The sequence below is a fragment of the Mesoplodon mirus genome (assembly GCF_964341445.2).
Source record: "Mesoplodon mirus genome assembly, chromosome: 17".
In the NCBI taxonomy this organism is placed as follows: Eukaryota; Metazoa; Chordata; class Mammalia; order Artiodactyla; family Ziphiidae; genus Mesoplodon; species Mesoplodon mirus.
Genome location: NC_138993.1, coordinates 51,373,017 through 51,394,133, shown reverse-complemented (window position 1 = coordinate 51,394,133; position 21,117 = coordinate 51,373,017). Strand labels below are relative to the sequence as shown.

General features: G+C 37.1%; 1 protein-coding gene across 1 annotated transcript in view; it reads right to left on the bottom strand.

Moving 5' to 3' along the window:
* Window positions 1-21,117, bottom strand: part of SCEL (sciellin) — a 336,387-nt gene that overhangs the window by 24,768 nt on the left and 290,502 nt on the right. The window contains exons 28-33 of the mRNA XM_082602083.1: window positions 17,295-17,354; window positions 16,185-16,244; window positions 13,596-13,646; window positions 12,366-12,428; window positions 8,583-8,642; window positions 8,377-8,436 (exon numbers count right to left, since the gene is read on the bottom strand). Of these exons, the coding sequence (XP_082458209.1) occupies window positions 8,377-8,436; window positions 8,583-8,642; window positions 12,366-12,428; window positions 13,596-13,646; window positions 16,185-16,244; window positions 17,295-17,354 (354 nt within the window). The remainder of the gene's footprint in view (window positions 1-8,376; window positions 8,437-8,582; window positions 8,643-12,365; window positions 12,429-13,595; window positions 13,647-16,184; window positions 16,245-17,294; window positions 17,355-21,117) is intronic.

The window sequence follows — 21,117 nt, the reverse complement described above, 5'->3', positions numbered from 1 at the left end:
GAATGGCCATTATCAAAAAATCTAGAAACAGTAAAGGCTAGAGAGGGTGCGGTGGAAAGGGAACTCTTCTGCACTGTTGGTGGGAATGTAAATTGATACAACCACTATGGAAAGCAGTATGGAGGTTCCTTAGAAAACTAAAAATAAAACTACCATATGACCCAGCAATCCCACTACTAGGCATATACCTTGAGAAAACCATAATTCAAAAAGAGTCATGTGCCACAGTATTCATTGCAGCACTATTTACAATAGCCAAGACATGGAAGCAACCTAAGTGTCCATCAACAGATGAATGGGTAAAGAAGATGTGGCACATATATACATTGGAATATTACTCAGCCATAAAAAGAAACAAAATTGAGTTATTTGTAGTGAGGTGGGTGGACCTAGAGTCTGTCATACAGAGTGAAGTAAGTCAGAAAGAGAAAAACAAATACTGTATGCTAACACATGTATATGGAATCTAAAAAAAAAAAATGGTATTGATGAACCTAGTTGCAGGGCAGGAATAAAGAGGTAGACATAGAGAATGGACTTGAGGACATGGGGTGGGAGGGTGAAGCTGGGGTGAAGTGAGAGTAGCATCGACATATATACACTACCGGATGTAAAATAGTTGGGTGGTGAGAAGCAGCAGCATAGCACAGGGAGATCGGCTCGGTGCTTTGTGACCACCTAGAGGGGTGGGATAGGGAGGGTGGGAGGGAGGCTCAAGAGGGAGGGGATATGGGGACATGTGTATGCATATGGCTGACTCGCTTTGTTGTGCAACAGAAACTAACACGGTATTGTGAAGCAATTGTACTCCAATAAAGATCTATTAAAAAAAAAACAAAATAAAATACCAGCTGCACCTCTTTGAAAATGTAGAAATTAGTTAAATTATTTTTTAATGTGAGTTATAGTAGAAAATATGCCTATTAATATATGTAAACAGTACAGGATTTCAGAAGTAGCTCAGAAGTATCAAAATCATTTGATTCTGCAGTCTGAATGAGGTAAAATTCAAAACTGACTTCTTCAACATAACTACTAGAACTGGGTGAGGAGACCTCCCAGATCGCGTCTTTCAAATCTAGAAATAGAGACAGCAGGCTTTGCATTCACCTAACCCGTGATGGTCCTTCCCTATTGCTAGAGTCACCTTCTTGACCTCAGGGGTTACCATACTATCTTAATAGCCTGAGCATTAAATGATCCTCCCCTTAACATTTTAAAATACAATAGTACTTTACTAAATACTTGGGGATAATGGAATAAAAATTAAGTGGATTATCATGATCTTCCATAATCCAGTTTCCCAGGAATGCCAAACAGGGACGGTTGGCAATGGCAAACAGTGAGAGATCACCAGGAAATGTGAATTTGGGGGAATTAGAATTCTGTCCCAGGAAGTGATTCTCCCTCCAAAGCTAACCTTGGATGAACTGAGTGACATTTTTTAAGGAAGCTGGTGTTTTTCATTATGACTTGAGAGTAAAATCACATTACCATGGCTAACGTGGCCTTGCACACAGTAGCTTCTCCAAAAATACTTGTGGCATTAAATTAATTTAAATTCTCTTTTTTCTCCTTCTCTGGTAGAAATCTATGCTACCTTACCCAGCTCTGAGAAAAGACCTGAAAGGGACCCCAAGGGAAATATATTAGACCCTGAACCTTTATGGCAGTCAGCTTCGGCCACATCTAGGTACAGAGTGTGCACAATAACCTCTTAGAAAAAGTTCAGAAGAGACGGTGATGGACATTTCACCTCCATTTGCGTCAATCACCTAGAACCTGCCTATTTCAACCCTGAATTGCACATATTTCTTTCCTTTTTTTCACACAGCTCCCAACCAGGGCTTTGTTTCCTTATTTTGGGACATTTCCTTAGGGGTTGAATTTTGCCCTCCCACCAAATTTCTATGTTGAAGTCCTAACGCCAGAAAAAATCGAGTTCAAATGAGGTCATTAGGGTGGGCCCTAATCCAATATGATTGGTATCTTTATAAGAAGAGGAAATTTAGGCTCAGATACACACACAGATGGATAACAGTGTGAAGACAGAGGGTAAAGACAGCTCTCTACCAGCCAAGGAGAGAGGCCTGGAATAGATCCTTCCCTCTGGACCTTCAGAAGGAGCCAACCCTACTGACGTACTGATCTTGGATTTCTAGCTTCCAGACGGTGAGAAAATTAATTTCTCTTTTAAGCCACCCAGGCTGTGGTTCTTGTTATGGCAGCCCTAGCAACCAAATACACATTTGCTTCTGCCCTCATGACATGATTATGTTTAGTATCTCAGCCTGATGCTGGATGCCCTCACTTGCTCTGGCACTTTCCGCTCCTGGCTGCTGCAGATACTGCATCTTTGATCTGCCTATACCACCTCACCTCCTCACCCCCAGTACTCAAGTCTTTTGGACCCTAGCTATCGTGAGGGAGAGCGGAAATGGATTTAGATCTAAGCAGGGAGGAGAAACCAGAATCCTGCAAATCCAACCACTGCAGGTAGATAACTCAAGATTGGAACGTATGCTTGCCTTCAAAGAAGCACACTCCCAAAGGGATATAATTGTGAATCATTGAGTAAACCATGTTATTAGGGGTTTCATAGAATTTTTGCTGTTTCTATTAAACAGTGCCACATATCAAGTTTGGTAGAGTGGATTATAAGATTTTATTCTGAATATTTTATACTAATATTTAAAGCAAAATTAAAAGTTCCAGATCATGAAAAGTACAAAATGTGGATTTGCTCTGGTTGTTCACCCTGATTGATGTCATCAGCTATATTTGGAGATCCAATAAAAGAAGTTCAGATTGCCTATAAACTTCCCAAGTTGAAGAATGTTAAAATAAATTTTCGTTCTTTAATTAAGACTACATCTATCTTATCGTGTCTTTTACACTGTAGTAGAAGATGAAGAGCTGTGAGTCAAAGTGTGAAAAACAGATTTTTATAGAAGCCCAGCCAAATGCTGCAGGGTCAAACAAAGGCTTGATTCCAAACCTTTTCTGTGGCAGTTCAGTGGAAGACCTTATAATTTTGTGATTTTATGAGCAGTTGGAATTAACTTCAAGAAAAACCAGCAGTTCTCTGTGGATACAGAGAGGAATGCTAAAAAGAAATTTTGTTAACCATAGCAACTGAAAATGCTTTTCTTTACATAGACTACACAATGTTTGGGAGAAGATATGAGTTATCTGTTATGTAGAGTCATAGCACACATTTTGAATATAAGCATTTATCAATGTTATAATCATGTAAATTATTTTCTACTGCCCCATTAAGGAATATAATACTCCCTTACAGAGCAGATTAAAGAAACAAAAATAGAGATTCTGGGGACCAAGGCTTATTATGTCTCTTATAACACAACTTTTCCTAGGATATGCTCTACATGAGAGAGAGTTATCAGCTCACTCTCAACTGCTCTTCCTCTCTTATGAAGGTGTGGGAGGTATTTATCAAATGCTGCAATATGTTTCTCTCTCCCCAGCTCACTTACATCGTTTTTGCAGAGTATCAAACACATTTGCAAAATTAAAAACCTCCACATAGAAAATTTACTATGGTACTTCTTTTATGCCAAGAACTAAAACTAAGGCTTTAAGCTTTAGTTCAAAGGAATATTTATCTCTCTGAAGGAAGTGTAGAATACAGTGAGATAACTGCTATAATTCTTCAACTCTATTGAATTTGCAAAATGGTCCCAGCTTTACATATTTTTATAATTTGTTTCAATGAGGGAGTCTTAAAGATTTTATATTAAAGAAATTAACAGGTCCATAGAGAAAATGATCAATTTTGGTATTTTAAATATAAGATGTGACCAAGAATTTCAGTGGCTCTAATTCACCATGGTTCATTGAGATTACGTTTCAAAATAGAGTCTTTGGCTTAAGCAAGGAGACCAGTCGTAGGGTATCAGATCCCTCCAGTCTAGTTTCACTCATGGGGCTCAGAGTGTTAGAGTTATAAGGCAATGGGCTTTGTCTAGTTGGATGATCACAGGTCTTGATTAGTTTTTAAATTTAGCTTTGTAACTCAGAGAATATTTATTAAGCACCTAATACATGCCAAGCATTGTGCCATGAATTGTAGGTAAAGACATGAACAAGACAGATCCAATCTTTGCCCTTAAATAATCCAATAGTTGATGAGAGATTATTAAATAATAATTCCAAGAGACAAATATCATAGGACAGAAGAACAGAGAGCTTGAGAACATCCAGAAGGACCTGATGCAGAAGTGATGGGTCAGGTTGGGCTTCCCAGAGCCTGAGTAAAAGACATCTAAGCTGACACCTAAAGGATAAGTAGCAGTTATCCATGCAGCAGCGATGACATAGGAGCGAGGCGTGTTCATGTCAGGGGGTGTGTGGGTGGGCTTCGCTTGTGGGTGGAGCATAGGGAATGGGGCTGGGGAGGCCTGTGGAGGCAACTTCATGGTGAGCTTTGGAAACCAGGTTAAGGGGTACACTGTGTCCAGTGGCAATGTGAAGCCACTGGAGGATTTCATCAGAGGAAGGACAGGATCAGATTTGTGTTTTTAGAAGATCACTCTACAGTGTGGCAGACAGACTGAAGGGCAGAAGGTACCAGAGACAGCAGAGGGACCAGTGAGGAGACTTAACAGTAAGCTGGGCTATAGTAGCAGTTGGGATGATGAAATGTCTCGGTTCCTGAGATAACTAGCAGAAGCATCCAGAGTGACCTACTGATTATGGGGAATGAAGCAATGGAAAGGGTCAAGGTTACCTCCCACCTCCAGCTTTCTGTCTTGAGCAGAAGTATGAGAAATATGTGATAGGAAGATAGGAAGGAAACCTCCTCTTATTGGGATATAACAAGGTATGTCTTAGCAAATAGGAAGCCCTTATAAAGATAGACGTATAATACTACAAATAGTTCAGAATATTTTTTCTGCTTCAGATGAAGGTTGCCTTTTCTAACTGTAAAGACCTGTATCACTAGATGTTTTTCAATCTTTTATGTGGGAGCAGCAGTTTATAGGCTACCGATAATTGAATATCCCCCTTTAATGTTAGTTCATGAAAATGTGAATGTCATTGCTAAAATTCACAGTTTCTCCCTGAATAAATGAAAATTCTGTACACATCTGTGTTTTTTCAAGTTGTTGTGTTCCTAGAAAGAGCACAGGGACACCTGCTTACATTTTGATCCATGACTGAAATTTATTCCACCCCAACTGTGAATTAAATATACAGCTGCTGGAAATGTCAGCAGAGTCACATAAAAGGAACTCTGATTCACTGCTGTTATACTATTAAATAATCAGCGCTCCTGTCACATGGAATTGCATGTAAAAGTGCCTTGTGGCTGTTATTCCTGCTGGGAGTCATGTTAAAATGCCCCCTCTCTTTAGCCATTAAAATCAAGTGGGCCACATAAATACATTGCAGATACAGGTGACTGAACATATCAAATGAAGTCACTTTTTTCAAATAGGCAGCTTAGTCTTTCCTGTTTGTTCTGCAGTAATTCTTGAATATCCTGGCTGATTATCATCAAATCTAGTGTAACTACTAAAGAATAGTCAGACATCACTTAGGTTAGATTTGTGGATCAAGCTGCCATCTGATATACAGAACAAACTAGTGGTTACCAGTGGGGAGAGGCAAGGGGGAGAGGGGCAACATAGGGGTAGGTAATTGAGAGGTACAAACCATTAGGTATAAAATAAGCTACAAGGATATATTCTATGATATGGAGAATATGGCAAATAGTTTATAATAACTATAAGTGGAGTATAACCTTTAAAATTGTGAATCACTATATCATATACCTGAATTTATATCATATTATACATCCACTATACCTCAATAAAAAGTTTAAAAATAAATCCTTAAAATAAGGTTGCCATCTGAAAACAACTGATGGTCAATATTTTTAAATTTCTTTTTTATAGTAATCCTATCTGTAAAAGGAAAATGTCCTCTTCTTATAGATACTTTGTTAGGAGTTGCTGAAATACAAATTACTTTTTATGAAATTAGCCTCTTCTAATAAACAAAAGGCAAAACTCTTATGAGAAAGTTACCATTATCTGTCAACATAGTGCATTTGCAGAAGGAGCAAGGGAAGGAGGCAAAAGTCAGAAGAAGGGGAAAGGGAGGGAGGGAGTGGAGGAAGGCGGGAACAGGAGTGGGGTGGGGTGGGGGAGAGAGAGAGACAGAGGGCGCTACAGTTTATGGAAACAGCCACTAAGGGAGAAGTTGGCTACAGTAGCCACTGTTAGTTATTCCATACGTACTTGTTAAACCTAACCACTTCCAACACGTGTTGGGAACCTCCTAAAACTGTTACTAATAAAAATAAAAATCTGCCCCTACCAGTACCACTCTGAAGAAATGGTTCTACTTATCAAAAATATGTCCAGGGCTTCCCTGGTGGCACAGTGGTTGAGAGTCCGCCTGCCGATGCAGGGGACACGGGTTCGTGCCCCGGTCCGGGAAAATCCCACGTGCTGCGGAGCGGCTGGGCCCGTGAGCCATGGCCGCTGAGCCTGTGCGTCCGGAGCCTGTGCTCCGCAATGGGAGAGGCCACAACAGTGAGAGGCCCGCGTACCGCAAAAAAAAAAAAAAAAAAAAAAAAGATATGTCCATACGCTTACCAGTGGCAGGGTCGGCACCAAAAGTCCGCTATTATTTCAGTTATTAGAAAATATAAGACAAATCTTCCTCTCCTCTCTGTCATTTCCACAATAATTCTCTAGAAAAAAAGTGTATCTAATTGTAGTCCTTTAACTGCAGGGGTGGGAGGGGAATTAGAAAGGAAGGGACTGTTGGGAGAATAAAGGACAGAAAGAAGGGGTAAATCTGAGGATTTTTTGCTCCTGATCTTTTGTTCTTCTTCCTGTAGTGACATCAGAAGGACTTGGGTTTAGATCCAGGATGTGTTTTCTTTATTGAGAAGTTTATTTTATATCTTTGAACTATAGTTTCTTCTTCTATAAAATAGCATGCATGAATATATTTCTCATGGGGTTGGGTTTTGTGAGGATTAAATGTATGTAAATTGCCAGGCACACCAGAGGTGTTCAATAAATACTGCTCTCTAATTAGCAATTGCTCTTCAATTGCCTTGGTACCTTCCTACCTCAGACACCCCAACACCTTGTGAAAAAAACACACAAACAGAAAAGGCAAATTAAAACACTAGGATTGACATATATACACTCCCATGTGTAAAACAGATAGCTAGTGGGAGCATGCTATAAAGCACAGGAAGCTCAGCTCGGTCCTCTGTGACAACCTACATGGGTGGGATGGGGGGGGAGGGGTGGGAGGGAGGTCCAAGAGGGAAGGAATATAGGTATACATATAGCTGACTTACTTCATTGTACAGCAGAAACTAACACAACATTGTAAAGCAATTATATTCCAAAAAAAAAAAAAAGAACCACTAATGTAGAAAACAAAAGACATAAGATTTAGGCTGATGAGCATGTCACACGATCCTCTCTCCCCGTGGCTTCAAAGCACTTTTCCATATGTTAATTTGCTTTCTTCATCCCAGAATATTGAGACTTTAATTCCCAGCTATATATTTATTATGGCAAAATTTCAGGTCATCAGAGCAATCTGGGCTTCTCATACAACGCACTCTGGTGCATTATCAATCAGCTCTTTTGGTGAAAGATATGACATAAAGATAGTGAATTATAAGATATTTACAAAACTCATAATGGAAGTTCAAGGTTAAAATCTGCTGGAATATTTTGTGAGCCCACATGAGCTGTGGATCTGTAATTTTGAAGACTGAGCATCCTTTCCAATGCTCCAATGCTCTGTAGGCATCTGTGTAAACCACCGATTTGGTCCAGCTTCTCCAAAATATGTTCTCCTCTTATTTAATTTCACTCATTTTTCATATCAGTCCTGATACTCTATCTCCTATAGGCAACAAATCCTAACTTGTCTTCGTGAAAATTAGAAATACAAAACTGAGTCCAAAAGAGTGCAACTGATTCCAGAAGAGTGTAGCATGTTCTCGGTTGACAGGAAACACACGGGTTATAAATGTGTGCTCATTTGAACACTCAAGAAAAACGAAAACCGTCTTTTAAAAAAAGAGAAGAAAGAAAGCAAGAAAGAGAACAAGAAAGGAAATTCCTAACCTAGAACCTTGGGAACATGTCAAGATAGTTAGGCAAAGTCATTCACCGCTTAGTATTTCTGAGAGGTAAAGGTTTCACTTTAATAAGATTGTCCAAAGCTTGACTATTCAAATGAGAAAAAAAAAAACTCCAATTAGTGATAGGTTGTTTTGTTTGTGCTAGGTCTATAAAGTAATATAATAAATCTACTCCACTCAGGGGCAACAGACATGAGAACGTGAAATGACTATTTTTATTTGATTACCTTTGATTGCTTCTGATTACTTCAGGATTCACTTTGATGAGGTTGTTGAGATCCTGGTTTCTTTAAAAAGAAAAATAAAAAGCGAGCAGGTTAATTATAAATAAATTCTTTTGGTAAGATCATTAAGGTTATAAATGTGCTTGAAATAATTGTAAAACAAAACATTCTTCCTACCCAAAGCACAAAAATTAATACAGTTCTATTACCTTTGGTTGTTGGAGACAGTTTCAGGATTCACTTTGATGAGCTTATCAAGATCTTGATTTCTTCACATGGAAAAAAAATTAAAGTGGCTTTTGTTAGAGATAATACAGGTTTAAGTTGGCTGGAATTGGAAGAAGGGATTAGCTAGTTTATCATTTAGTATAAGACATATTGGTTTGGCATAGAACCCCCTTGAAATAAATTTTCAAACCAATCCAGGGAGGACTAATTATGTTGGATCAGGGGAAGAATTACTCTGACTTCACACGCTTATTGTCAGAGCCCATCTACAAGGGCACGCTAACTCAGAGTTCACAGCAAACATCTCATGATTGACCACTTTTACTCTGGAATGTTTTAACAGTATGAAGATACAAACTGATTCTAAGGTCCTTGATATTTTAAAAATCATATTCACCAGCTAAATATACCATTTTTAAAAAAAATAAGAAACTCCCATACTAGGATTATACTTAACATAAGTCTTGGCAAAGAGAGTTCCAGTAGTCCATCAAAATTGTGACTTTTCTTTCCTCTACCATGACTTAAAAAGCTGAAATCATGGTAAATTAGGGACATAATCTGATAACTGTCCACTTCCTAGTTGAAACCTTATCAGTTTCTTTCCCCGGTCAGAGAACAGTATTTCCTCCCACCTGGTTTGCTATCACTCATTGCCTCTGTATAATACTTTGCTTCTAAGGGCTGGAAAGTAGTGATTTTTCAACGTGTTCCTCTAAACCGCTTTATAATATTTATTCAAAGAAGAGCCCACAATAGCAAGAAATCTTGGGATTGATAACACCTGCTTTCAGTAAATTTTGGCAGCTACCTGCCTGTACCTCCTTCCCCCCAAAAGTCCTTTTCCCTTATATAAAAATAAAGTATGGTTTACTCTTCAAAAAGACTGATACAAGGCTAGGAACTGAAGGAGAGCCACTTAGAGGTTAGTCATCAAAGTCTGAGAAAAAGGTCTGCATTTCTTTCCCCAACCCCTAAGCCTTTCTGTAGAATTTGCTTCCCAGCTCATGGCTTCACTGAGTTTGATCTCTTCATCCTTGTTCTCAGATCTCCATGGTAGACAGAAAGCCCCTAAATAAATGTTTACTGTTTTGAATTATCTTCAGTAGTAATATTCTAAGTTAAAGATAATCAACTGGTATCTACAAACACTATCAAAGAAATGATAAACATATGAGAACTATCCAAAATAAAATTTTCTTGTATAAATTGATTACAAAAACCTGTTATAAAGTTAAATTGTGCCTGAAAGACGATCTTTAAAATGAGGATAATTTCATACATTAAAAGAATAAAAAGTACAAAAAATAAAACTTTGTAGAGGAAATATATGTCAAAAGCCACAACCTTTTAATACATAAAATCAATCACAATATTTTAGTGTAACTACATATAATATTCACCAACCAGCATAATTAAGAGTAAGCTGCATAAAAAAATGCAAACACAAACATGAGAACTCCCGTTTTTACTGTTCTGCTCAGTACAGAAAACTTGGTTCATTCCAAATCTTAGAACTGTGCTATTCAAACTACTACATCATAGAGCTCATTAAAAAATACAATTTACATCACAGCCCAATACTTTCTGTTTTCACTCAGACAGACACACACACATAATAAAACATAAATTTCACAAAATAAGACACCCACTACGTAAGAACTCTCATGTTTTCTACTCTATTTCACTCTAGTTAACTGGGAAAAAATGCTGACTGCCGCTCACTAAATTAATTACAAGACCATTTAATGGGATGTGACCCACAATTTGAGAAACACTAGCTTAGAAAACATATATATAAACACATGCTATGTTTTACCACTTCTCTTAAAAAGACGACACCTTGTGTCAATAAAGCAAGGATCTCAGTAATAGTCCTGAATTGCCTTGACTGATAGCATCATGCAACTTAATGAATTGAAAACTTATAGACACTTTTTTCAGACCCTGGATCCTACAAACACAGGAATCTTATATCTAAATTTTATCCAGAAAAACTGTAACATTTTCCCTACTCAAGTTACTGCTTTCATTTATTTTGCTTTAAGGATATAGGGATACATTGAAATATTTAGCTATTATTATTTTCATGTAGTTCAAAAGTTGTAAAGTGTTTTGCGGTCATTGGCACAAATTTGTGCCATTGTCACTTCAAAGACTGTGAAGTAATATTTCAAGTGACCCTGTGAAAGTAGTAGAGAACATCTCCAGGCTGTCCCATGGCAAGAGCAAAAGTCCTAGCTTTATAGTTTCCACTATTTCCTGAAGTACGGAATCAACTTTCACCTATTTTAAGATCAAAGTCTCCATGCTGTGATTTAAAGACCAGGAGTGGGGCTGGGAGTTGGAAGAACTCACAGAAGATTATGAGGCTTTTGCCCCGAATACTTCAGTGTTCTCATTTGTAGAATTGGGAGATTGGATTTGTTCATCTCTAAGCCTCTGCCCATCTCTAACATCTTCTACTCCTAGGAACCTATGAATGTGAATTTTACTGCCTGTCGTGTTTATTAAATTAGCTACTTCATGTCTCCTTTTCTTTTTAAATGCAACTCACTGACAATACATTCTATATTCAGCAAGCAGTACATAAGCGTCCCAAAATGTAATATATTAAATTGACAACCTATTATTGTCTTGGAGTCCCATCTCTTTGCCCCCAGTACATAATTAGCTTTAATCTATGATAATTGCTTGCTGTTAATAAGATTGAGTATGTCTACTGAATTCTCTTTTTGGCATCCACAGACTATAATTATACCTAATGTGCACCTAATGATACCTAGTTGTAAGCTTCAAACCCAGTAGGTGCTCAGTAATTATTCACCGCCTAACCGATCACAGAACTACTATTCGTCTTCCACTAGTTTTCTCTGTGACACTGGTCACATCACTTAACCTTTCTGAGTCTTAATTTCCTCTTCTGTAAATAGAATAGGTTTGACTGGAACAGTGGCTTGCAAGTGTTCATAGTAACTGGGCTATGAGTTTTCTGAGGTTCCTTCCTTCCATCTCCAAAATTTTGCATTTTTTGTATGTACCAGCTAAACTCAAAAAGGTGAAATCATAAAAACATTCTTAAATATGTATATATAAATATATATGTACATATATATAATAGTAGTGTATAATGATATAAAAATCTTCATATAACCAGAGACAAAAAGTGAATTTCATTTTCATCATTATAGATACTACTTAAAGAATTATCAAATTTTAGATCCATTACTTTGCTGCGAGCAGCAAACCATCTAAGAAATAATGAACCTCATAAAATTTCCACCGACTACCAGAAAACACCCTCTGAAAATGAGGTGAATGGTATTGCTTATAACTAATGAGGTGTCCAGCTCTTTTCAAAAAATTAACTATTATTAATAAATTTAACCAAATCCAGAGACAAAGGTATTAATATCAATACTACAAAACATAAACAGGGCATAGACTAGCTATGTTTCTACCCCAATCACTCCCTTCAATTGCTTTACTTGACAAAGGTATTAATATCAATACTACAAAACATAAACAGGGCGTAGACTAGCTATGTTTCTACCCCAATCACTCCCTTCAGTTGCTTTACTTGAGCTGCCTTTCTTTTCATTAGCAAATAGATATCTAAGTTTTCAGGGACATATAAAAATTGTGATGACTTTTCAAGATTTATATTCAGTTTGCCCATAGAATGATTACAAGTCATTTATATTCAAATTGTACTTAGTTAAGGAGAAACAAAGCAAAGTAAATAAATCACATCCTTCTCTTACCCGGCTGTGTTTCTGACAGCTTTGGGGCTTATGTTAATAAGTTCATCAAGATCTTGTTCACTGCTAAAACAAAATAAAATAAAAGGTCAAATTCAGTTGGAAATCAGAAACAATGGCTGGCATTGTTTCTTCTGGTGCTTGTGAATCATTCCATGGGATCCTAGACAAAAACTGATAAACTTACCGAGTTTCTACTTTATATATATTAGTTATCTTTTTTTTTTTTTTTTTTTTTTTTGCAGTACGTGGGCCTCTCACTGTTGTGGCCTCTCCCATTGCGGAGCACAGGCTCTGGATGCGCAGGCTCAGCAGCCATGGCTCATGGGTCCAGCCGCTCTGCGGCACGTGGGATCTTCCCGGACCGGGACATGAACCCATGTCCCCTGCATTGGCAGATGGACTCTCAACCACTGCGCCACCAGGGAAGCCCATTAGTTATCTTTTTTTAAATCCTCAAAACAACTGAGTTGAATATTACCATTCTCTCTTTATAAATAAATTGAGTTTCATAGAAATTAAGACCCTCTTTGGGGCCAGATTCCTAAGAAATGACTGAGGGTGAACTAGGATTGAAACCATAGCTGGACCCCAAACCACATGCTCCCTTCTGCTAACATCCTTCCTCTCTCTATTCACAATAATTCCTTACATGTGCACAATGCTTTTCACCAACATTATCATCACAATAATCTTGAGAGGTAGCTTGGAGTTACTCTGTCACGCTTTTCTTAACTTTTGCTCCAGTGAACAATGGGTCTTAACTTTTCAAGAAGATAGGAATATAATCAAAATCATGTAGAAATATTCTAATCAAGTATTAGAATGTTATGTCACCAATTTTCTGAAGAGTCATTTAATTTTTATTAATCCTTGGGTTTGTGAAAGAGAAGAAAGCCAATATTCTTTGGTTTATTCAGTTTTATGAACTTATAATTTATTTACTATAAACTTGCAGTAATAACCTACTTAGGCTACTGTTGTGTCCAGTGAATTTCTGAAATAGTCATTAAACAGAATTAGCTTCAATATTACAATTTGAACAATATTATAATGTAATAAATTGAAGCAACACAATAAAAGAAAAAATCTATCTACCATTATTACACACAACAAATCAATTTGTTCTCATTTTTTTATGTCCCCTTTCAAATGTCCTTAGCCAAATAATCTTATTCTGGGGCATAAATTGAAGACTTGCTCATGAGTCTTCAATAATCTTAATAAGCTTACCTTTTTTTTGCTGAGGGAGTCACTTCGATAAGATTGTTCAGATCCTGGTTCCTAAAAAATGTTGTAAATTTCAATAAAGGGGTAAAATCAAGTCAAATCAATTACAATTTGTACATTTTTTTTCAATCTTAATAATGAATCAAGTGATTGTTGTTAATTCAAAACTTCATCTTACTTGAGTTCTTTTTTTAGCCCTCTGTAAAAGCAGGTGGTTATTATCAATTCATTTCTTACACAACTACATATATATGAAAATTTAATTTAGTTTTATTCTTATTTCTTTTAAGACAACCTCAAATTTAAATTGCTCTTAAACTCCTTGTTTTCCAAGAATATTTTTTAAGATTGTAATGAACAAGAGAAAAATTTAAATTGTTCGTCATTTGCACGTGTTCCTTGCTTCCCTCCCCTCAAAACAAAACAAAACAAAACAAAAACCTGGGATTCTTTTAAAAAGAGGCTATTTCCTGATTCTAAGGTATGGAGGTAATATACATAATATTAATATGTAACATTCAGGCTACTCCAAGATATTAATCAGTTCGGAATCATGCTTCATGCAATGCTAAGTCAGAACAAGGAAGACTTCAGATTATATAACTTGCTTTTATTCTAAACAAATAGGCAATAATAGCTCTAAAGAGACATTTCTGTTATCGTACTGGGCCTTCATACCAACGCTAACACCAGAAGGCCTGAACAAGATGCCTAATTTGATATACCTTTACTTGAGCAATTATTGGACAATTTTTTATACATCCTGAAAAGAAAAAAGACTGGAAAGGCTTATATCACTGAACTAATCTTTAGGATTAACCTATAAACTAATTTTATCATGTACATAGCCTTCCATGTAAATTATTGCATTCTATTATATTGAACTATATGAAATTGTCCTCTTGTGGATCAAAAATTATTGAATGTCACAATTTCATAAAATTCAACCTAACAGATAATTTCTTTGGTATCTTCTTTGAACTAAGCATTGAGTGGTGCAATGGGGATGCAACAATGAAGAAAAACAGTAACAGTAATAATACCAATAGATAATATCTAATAAGTACTTGAGGAATAAGTGCTTCATAAGCTTGCTAGCATATAAGTTTTCTGGTAATTCATGAAGAAGTTAATTCTTACAATCCCCAGTTTACAGATAAAGAAGATGAGGCTTAAAGGAGTTTAAATGATGTGTCCAAGATTATACAGCTAATAAGTATTCTCTGAACTCAAAAATTTCACTACCAAGTAGAAGAGATGGACACATGACCTAATGCAATACATGGCAGAGGGTGGGTACTGAAATGAGGCTCACACACTGCACAGGAAAGGTCATATCATTAAGGCCATCTTCACTTTACAAACTAAGTCATCGTGGATGAGGGACAAGGGATAGCTGTCTTTCATTGACTCTTTTATCTGTAACATGAAGTATTACATGGTCTCTGGATTCAGTACCTGACCCTCAGACAGTGGCAATGCATTATGCTCTTATTTAGTGAACAAAATCTAAGGACAATTTAGCACTAAATAATCAGATAAAAGAATGATAAAATCTTTGGTCCAACCATAAAGTGAATAAAACAAGATATGCAAGGGAAGCTTTGTTTCAGAAGCTGTTCCAAGTACATTCAGAGTTGATCCTCTTCACTCACCCACAGGAAATACTGTTTAGTCCAGGAGTCAGCAAACTATGATCCTCAGGCTAAATTCAGCCTGTAGTCTTGTTATATAAGTAAAGTTTTATTGGAACACAGCCATGCCCATTCCTTTACGATGTATTATCAATGGTTGCTAGTTGACTAGTTAAAATAGAGACTCTTTTGGTCCCCCAAACCTGAAATATTTACTACCTAGCCCTTTAAACAAAAGTTTCTGACTCCTGATCTAGTCTAATAAACTTTATATGACATCTACCTACTGCAAAAATGGAATTCCTATAGACCAAGTAAGATAGAATATCTGTCAGAAAGAAAATATATACCTTGGTATCTTTTATATTTAACTCGCATTCAAACTAGCATAACAAAATATATTTATAGATCCATGATTTTTTTACATCTCTTTGTTTACTCAACACGATGTACCTTAAAGAAAATTCTCTCTATAAAAGACAAATGTCATTCTTTGTATTCTTTATTATTTCAATAAACTAAGTATAATTTTAAAAAATAACCTCCCAACTTCAGGAATTGTTTGAGTGTAAACATAAGAGAAGAGGCAAAAAATGATGAAGGATAAAGGAAGGAGAATTTTCTTCACATGAAAACCTTCTCTTAGGCTGCTTATGTCTAAGAAATTGTTTGGGGAAGATATTTCATCCCAGGGGGAAACTCGATTCATTTTGAGGAAATCCCAAGCATGGAACACAAATCCCACACTGATAAGAGATTATTCCCATATTTTAAGGAATTCCTCCACAAATATCCACAACCAGGGAGCCCTGAATAAGGATTTGAAGACTAGGTTTCTGACATAGAGGTATTGATTTTGGGTCCCATTATTGGCTGTCTCTGTGATGGGACAATGAGTTTTATCATATTTTGGAGGTTGAATAGAAGAAAATGGAGAAATAAGTTCCATAAACCTCACCCTTGGTTAGCTCTGTTTGTTTCTGGAGACACTTTGATGAGATTGTCAAGACTTTGGCCTCTTTAAAACATGGAAGAAATGATCAGAGAAATGGTCAACTTACATCAAGTGGTTTCAAATATTTATTAAAATGGAGAAATTTTTATTATAGAAATACTTTACTATAAAATATTTATTAAAACAGATATCATCTCAAGGGGTTGGAGTTTTTCAGTGTTGACTCTGAAAATATATATTTGGACCTAACTGCATAGAAATAATGAACAATAATTAATGGTTTCAGAAAATTCATGATGTGCCAGGCACTGTTCTAAGTGATTTACGTGATTTATATGATTTAATCCTCACATCAGTCCAATGAAATAGTGTTAAAAAATTAATAAGCCGGGCTTCCCTGGTGGCGCAGTGGTTGAGAGTCCGCCTGCTGATGCAGGGGACACGGGTTCGTGCCCCGGTCCGGGAAGATCCCACGTGCCGTGGAGCGGCTAAGCCTGTGAGCCATGGCTGCTGAGCCTGCGCGTCCAGAGCCTGTGCTCCGCAACGGGAGAGGCCACAACAGTGAGAGGCCCGCGTACCGCAAAAAAAAAAAAAAAAAAAAAAAAAAAAAAGAGTAAAAATTTTGACCTCCATACAAATCATTGGTATACTAGCTCAGTTTCCCATTTACAATCAAAATAAAACCATAAAATTAGGGCAAGATTGAGTTAAAAAGATCAATTCTGGAACTATTTGCCAAAAACTCTCACCTGGCCAGCCCCTTTCAGTATTCTACACAATGCTACAGCTATAATTAAACTATATTTTGTTAATAATTTCCACTTGTAGTGCCTTTTTGCTTTAAAGGGATTTTATATCTATTATTGTACTTGATCCTTAATAATCAAATGACAAAGGTGGAACAGACATTATGACCCTCATTTTATAACTAAAGAAGCCTCAGCTCAGTGTTCGAGGGACTTGCTCCAAGGCACCCAGCCGGTAAGTAATGGAGCTCAGACTTTCTGACTCCACAGATTTTTCAGCATAGCTTCTCTAATGAGAGCCACAAATTGATGCAGAATTTGATGCACAAATTGATGGGAAGGAAGAAAGATATGATATAATCCTCACCCTGGGTTACTACTGTTTACTTCAGGGGTCACTTTGATGAGATTGTCAAAGCTCTGGCCCCTTTAAAGCATAAAAAACGTGATGAGGTTAATGATAGACTAGAACCAAGTTGATAAAACTATTCACTAAAATTCAGGAACAGTATAAACACTCACCGAGATCATGCCAAAGAGTTGAAGATTGTTAAAGGTACGCAGAAGTATGTAGGGATTTATATATCTCTGAAACACATTGAGACTCAGTGACACAATATTTTAATCTTGGAGCCATTAGGGCCACTAGCAAATACTGAACTAGGACTCTATTTTGATTCATTGAATGCTATGCTCTTAGCCTTTTCCAGGTGCACTAAACATATTTTGTAATAGTCTGTATACACATTTCACGGAACATTCCACAAGACACAACTCTACCCATCAACTTCCAACATGCTGTGGGACTTCTGAACTTTGGAGAACACATATTTTGTAAAATTGACATTCATTAGCAGATTTTCTATTTAAACACTGGATTTAGATAAGTATACCAATTTGTTAAAGTCCATGATACACAAATCTGGTATCTGCTGCTGGTACTTATAACTGTGTGTTAAAACTACAAATTTTGACTAGTTGTGTTGGCAACAAATAGGAAGATTAAAATCTATAAAGTCCTGAAATGTAAGCTATATTTACTATAATATAAAACTCTGTGTAGTCAGTGAAAACACGTCAGTAATTTATGATTACCCTTTAGTATATCTGCTTCTGATTTTAATGGAATTTTGCTTTTCCTATTGCTTCTACATGTGTTTTCCACATTCAGAGTGCCAGCCAAAGTGCCTCTGATCTACAGAGGATACCACATGGGTAAAGAACGTCCACAGAAGGCACTTTTACACCCTGGATCCCCGTGCCCTGTGGCCCTGCTAAGATTGATCATGAAATCTCTGAGGTTGCGTCAATGCAACATCAAAGGTATAGATATTTGGAAGCAGCTAGACATTGACTCAAGTTTTTACTTGTATGCAGATGTCTGAGAATGTGTACATCCCTGCTAAAAGCAGCAATAAAAAATTGGATCCTTTTTCATGCAAATAATGAAATTATTAACCCTGAAAGAGACAACCATTCTACACCAATACCCTTTGCTGATTTTTTTAACCCCTTGATGCCTGAATGAAATATGTAGAATTTGAATGCCAGTGACTGAGAGAAAAAAATTCCCAGGATTCTGCTTCTAGATTTGCATACTCAGAAAGAAACCCCATAACATTAAGCACTGCAAATCCTCCCTTGTAATATTTGTGTTGGTTGTGTTGTCAAGACCTTGATCTCTTTAAATATATTAAATAGAGCACATATCAGTATAAGGTTTCTTAAATTTTAAAGTTCATATAGTCAATAAAGAAGAGTGTGCTATTTAATGTAGTAATGTAAAATAATATTTTGAGCTCAACTGTGGGAAGCAATGCCTCATAGTGTATATGTCTTCAATATTTATGCATTCTTTCAATCCACAAATAGTTATGGAAAGCCTAATAGGGGCCCCAAGTTATGGGATAGCTGTGAACAATACAGACGGGCTTAGCCCTCAAGAAGCTTCCATTCTAACTTGATGAGAGGCAGGCAATATGCAATCAAATGTATAAATGAATGCCACATTTCCAGATAATAATATATGCTATGAAGAAAGTAAAAAAGAGTGCCTGGTGCCTGCAATGCTGGGGTTGAAGGAGGGGGTGGTGACTTAATTATATTCAATGGTCAGAAACGATCTCTTTGAGAAGGTGACAATATGGGAATAGAGCTTCCCCAAGTGGGAACAGCATACACAGAAGTGTTAAGGCAGAAGTGAGCCTGGAATAGAAAAAGATCAGTTTGGCTGGACTCTACTGAACATTTGAAAGGCCATCGCTAAAGTTTAGAACTTTATTCTACCTGAAATAAAAGAACATTGAAAGTTTTTAATAAGGGAGGGAGATGATCTTATTTTTCTTTTAAGAGATCTACAGAATTTAATTATGCTTGGTAAAGGAAAAAAAAAAAAGATGACTACTGTCCCTAAAAGGTCCCAGGAAGCACACACATACACAACCATGAACATAGGTACTCATATACACACAAAAGCACACGGATATACTCACACATATATTTAGGCACACACAAGCATGCGTACACATGTACACAATCAAACACACATTTTCACTTGTTTGCATACACACCCGTATGCAATCACACATGTAGGCATACACACATGAATGCACACACAAGCATACACACATGGATGCACACATTTGCATGTGTGTATACACATGTGTACACATAGGCACACACACACGCACACCCCAACCTATGAAAAACAATAGGTGATGATTTGAAATACTCTTTTTAATAAAAATTAGAAAGGAAAAACATGAATTTTTCTTGGAGAGTCAAAGTAAATTAAATATTTGAACAGTATCTAAATTATTAAGAAAACATAATTCATGTGGATCTTTATTATTGCTAAAACTATTCATATCTACTATGTGCCAGGCATGACAGTATTATGTTCCCTATTTTGTAGGTGAGTAAACTGAAGCATGGGGACACAGCTAGCAAGTGACAGAGCCAGAATTTGAACCCGGGTCTTTTAGACTCCCTGCTCCCAACCTCAAGTTACCTCCCTGAAATACCCAGGTAGCCAAGGAAGTCAGTGCTCTCTTCTCAGTCTGCCGGTTGCAAAATTGTACACGTCTGCAACTCATAGGGTCACTGGGTCTGCAACCACACTGTGCTGCTGAGAACAGGATGGCCTGACAGCACACACCAGCTTTCAGCCAGCCAGGCTCTGCTGACAGGGCCTGCAGGCATCAGTGACACATTTTAGAATCAACGCATAATAACATGTACTGAGTGAATGGAATGGAAAGGAGTTCAAAAGAAACCACATGGAATTATTTGGTATACTTTTCAGCAACACGCCAACAAGCTCAGTTTCAGATGTGTTCCATCTGTTTTTTAAAAAATAAAAAAGGAAGCAAGAGGACATAAGCTTTCCAGATTTACTTGACAATTCATGGGTAGGGTAACTCGTTTATAAGGTACACTTTGTTAAGCTCTTCATCTTTAAACATACACTGCACTATATACACATACCCACACTACACACAAACATAGTACACATGTACACACACAGTTTGTACATAAACACATCCACAAACACTACTTACACTCCCACAGACATACACTTGTTTATACATGCTATTTATGCATATATACACACACACACACACACTACTTATACATACACACATACATTTATATATATATACACATTGTGATGGTTAATTTCATGTGTCAGTTTGACTGGGCCACAGAGTGCCCAGATATTTGGTCAAATATTATTCCAGGTGTGTCTGTGAGTGTTTTGGGATGAGATTAACATGTGAATCTGTAGACTGAGTAAAGCAGATGGCCGTCCCTAACATGGGTGGGCCATAGCCAAGCAGCTGAAAGACTGAATAGAACCAAATGCTGAGTTAAGAAGAGACTTTGCCTGCCTGACTGCTTGACCTAAGACCTTGTTCTCTTGCCCTTGGACTGGAAGTTAACCATGGGCTCTCTTTGTCCTCAAACTTGAACTGGAGCTACTTTTGTCTCTCTTGGGTCTCCAGCTTGCCAACTATAGGTCTTGAGACTTCTCAGCCTCCAGAAGGGCATGTGCCAATTCCTTATAATAAATCTCTCTTTCTCTCGCTCTCTCTCTATATTCTATTGTTCTGTTTCTCTGGAGAACCCTGATTAATACACACACATACACTTATACCAACACACTTATACATATACACTAATATATACAC